This window comes from Chanos chanos, chromosome 12 (genome assembly GCF_902362185.1).
Source record: "Chanos chanos chromosome 12, fChaCha1.1, whole genome shotgun sequence".
Lineage (NCBI taxonomy): Eukaryota > Metazoa > Chordata > Actinopteri > Gonorynchiformes > Chanidae > Chanos > Chanos chanos.
This window is the reverse complement of record NC_044506.1, coordinates 6,863,250-6,866,451: the sequence shown is the minus strand read 5'-3', so window position 1 is coordinate 6,866,451 and position 3,202 is coordinate 6,863,250. Positions and strand designations below refer to the sequence as shown.

Here is a 3,202-nt window from a genome sequence, read left to right as displayed (position 1 = left end):
CTAAAGGTTGAACCCATTGTCATCACAAAACTGCCCTGTTGATATCTACCAATTAAGGATTGTGGAAAGATATTTTAATATCTCACTATGCTCAATTAATGTCACACAGTTCTGATACTGATCAAAGCGCTGAAATAGGATGACAGGTGAAATAATTTTGTATGTATGCTCATTCTCTCATCTTACAGACTGGTGCATATTTAAATATTGACATTTTTCTTACTTTCTGCTATAGACAACATATAAGCCATATGCAACACACAAAGTAGACATAAATAATTGTGGGATAATCACTTTTGGTGGAGGGGATGTTTTTCTCTAATGCTTGGCAGGAAGTGAAAGTGTGAACATACTCAGTACCCCTAGAACAGTTTTATTTTGCCTCTGATGTTGAGCTGCAGAATTTCCTCATGTTCAGCATCTCCACTGTGTTTGCCTGGGCGATACCTACGTCGACTTTTCTCATAGTAGTGATGCCAGCTTCCAACATTATCAGCACCAAACCCGTACACCTTCACCTGAGGAAGGAATAGATGTCAGAACCACTAAAAGATGTTTCTTGTAATACTTTAAGTGTTTGTCATTTCAGATTGCATTGGAAATATACCAATGATCATGCAAAATATTCTATAAAAAAAGTTACACTGATATTCTCAACAGATTCTACATGTTAAAGCATAATTTGGATTGGGGGCACTGAGGTGCTCTCTGATCTTGGGTTGTCGTCACATTTATAAAAGAAATATTCAAATATCTGTTAATTCACTTTTACAAAATGGTTTTTTTTTTTTTCATAATTTCAGCATGGGTTTTTGATTGAAGAGAATATAGAAAGGTAGGAATTAGTACTGCTCACTTGGTTTAAATGGCTAAAAGGAGGGCACACATAAAAGCTTGATTATTAAATAAATGCTCCATTAAATAAAAAATAGGAATAAAATAATGCTGCATTACTTCATCACAGATGTGCAGAGCAAACACTAAAGCAACAAAGCCAGTTGATGGATAGACCCCACGTTTCCACAGCCAGTTGTCGTAAACATATTTTATGAATGCAGGATGGATTACCATCACCTGAAATAGTGACAAAAATGAATGGCAGTCCTCCACCGTTGTTTTAGTAATTCATCACTATATGTACATGCAACACACAAGCTTGAAAACATGCAGACATTTACTATATCGACCATTTACTCAATGTTAATAAGGCTTAGGAAAGCTTACCATGTCTTTGTTAGCATTTACAGATGATTTCACCGACACATACGTTCTAAGGTGAAATAACAAGAGTAAGAATTCGGTGGAGTTCTTATTGCATGAACAAGGAAAAACAAGGAACAACAGGTAAATTATCTAAAAAAGATACAAAAGAAGAACTAACATAGAGAATGAAATTATTGCATTGACTTTTGTTCTCACCGTGTGATGTTTTTAGTGGTAAAGGCACTGATCAGCCACTCAAGGTCTAAAGTTTTAAAGGGAAGCAGCACCAAATGAGTGGAATTATCCACATCCACAACACTCTCAGGATAAATGATGCGATGAGTGGTTTTGGACCCAACATCTTTCTCAAAGCCCTTAGTGGGTCCTCTGTTCATCCTAAAAAAGGAAAGGAAAGAAAAAAGAAAACTCTTGAAACTTCACACTCTCCATTACCTTTCAAAACTAGGTCGTCTATTTATTTATTTCAGTTTAATTGTCTATATATTTTATTTTAGAGCCTCAAGCAAAAAGAAATCATATCTTGGTCGAATACAAGTCCACTTGTTGATTTCTACAAAAAAACTGCAATAGCTGTAAGTTCACATTTTAGCACAACACCACTTTGAAACACACTATCTTCTCTAGCCATTCAGCTGTAGTTTTAGCAAAGGTAAACACGTGGCCGTCGTCAGATACCATGATGTCAGAACTTCTCATTCTAAAGGGAAATGTGGATGTGCACCCTCCTGGCTCAATATAGCTCACTTGGTTTTGCACCAAAGCCTTTTTTTCCCAGATGGAATATTTGGCTAGAAATGTTCTTCCTCTAGAATTTATTCTAGATGGTGTGTGTGTGTGTGTGTGTGTGTTTAAAGTAGACATGGATGGTGTGAAATTGGTTAGGGTCAATATTGTAACATTGAGGTATTTTTGGTATATAGCATATTTGGTATATAAAATCTTAACACATGCCAATGATTATTGTTGTTCCTAAATTCTTTACACAGTGTCCCAGGTGCTGAATAGATTATATTAATCTAAGGTGTTGAATCAACATTTAAACATTTAAGAGTCTAACTCTTCACAGCCTACCTTATGACAAAATCATTGAAGTCTATGAGGGCACCGTAATGGGAACCCAGGAGGTTTCCAGAATTGCCCACAACAGCACAGGTCCTGCAGCGCTCAGGTCCTGCATCTGTGTATTGCTTGTTGTCTGGGAAGACTTTAAATAGTTTCTTTACCACTGTGTTGTAGTTGGAGGCTCTGCTGTCCTTCTGTAAACTCTATTCTCATAATGAAATAAAGACAAATCAGGATTCAACAATAAACTAAAACTATTTTTTTCTTCTTCTTCACACATGCACAAAATCTACAAACATTCTCAATCTTGTATCTCATCACCTCTAAAATATCAAATTAATTTTCAGTTAATTTTTTAATTTAGTTTAAAATTGGATTACAATATCAGTAAACACATTGAAAGTCACAGTCAAAACAATGCTCATCCTTAAGAGCGATATTAATTTTCTGCAAAGTTAGATAAGAGTCTATGAAGTATGCATCATGTATGTTTGATTCATGTGTTTGAGATCACTGCATTCAGGAATCATTGTAGCTGTATCTTTAAATGTCTGTTGACTATTCTAGTTCTGTTCTAGTTCTATTCTATTTACCTGCCACCATTTATAGATGTCACTACGAAGTGCACTGTTTCTCCTGGTTAGCAGTGGTTCAATGGATGGCTGATAGCGTTGATTGAACCAGGGGTCATCCTCCACCTCCATTAAACAGCGACTACAAACACACAGCCTCTTTGAGATGTCGTTGAATGAGATTTGACCATATATGAACACAGAAACTAAAGTGAAGAACACCACAGTAATACGTTTGCTGAATCTTAAATCCCTAGATGTTGGAAAGATCATTGTCACTCTGCTGGAGTCTTGTAGAACAGAAGGTTGAAAGTATCCACAGGTATGTTTCTGGCAGAATCTGT

General features: G+C 36.1%; 1 protein-coding gene across 1 annotated transcript; it reads right to left on the bottom strand.

Annotated features, from left to right (window-relative positions):
- Positions 1-362: 362 nt before the first annotated feature.
- On the bottom strand, positions 363-2,990 carry LOC115825315 (CMP-N-acetylneuraminate-beta-galactosamide-alpha-2,3-sialyltransferase 1-like). Its single transcript, XM_030789148.1, has 6 exons — positions 2,880-2,990; positions 2,296-2,489; positions 1,420-1,599; positions 1,225-1,270; positions 955-1,074; positions 363-518 (listed from the first exon to the last, which is right to left on the bottom strand). The coding sequence occupies exons 1-6, from the start codon at positions 2,988-2,990 to the stop codon at positions 363-365; spliced, it is 807 nt and encodes a 268-aa protein (XP_030645008.1).
- Between the last annotated feature and the right edge of the window lie 212 nt (positions 2,991-3,202).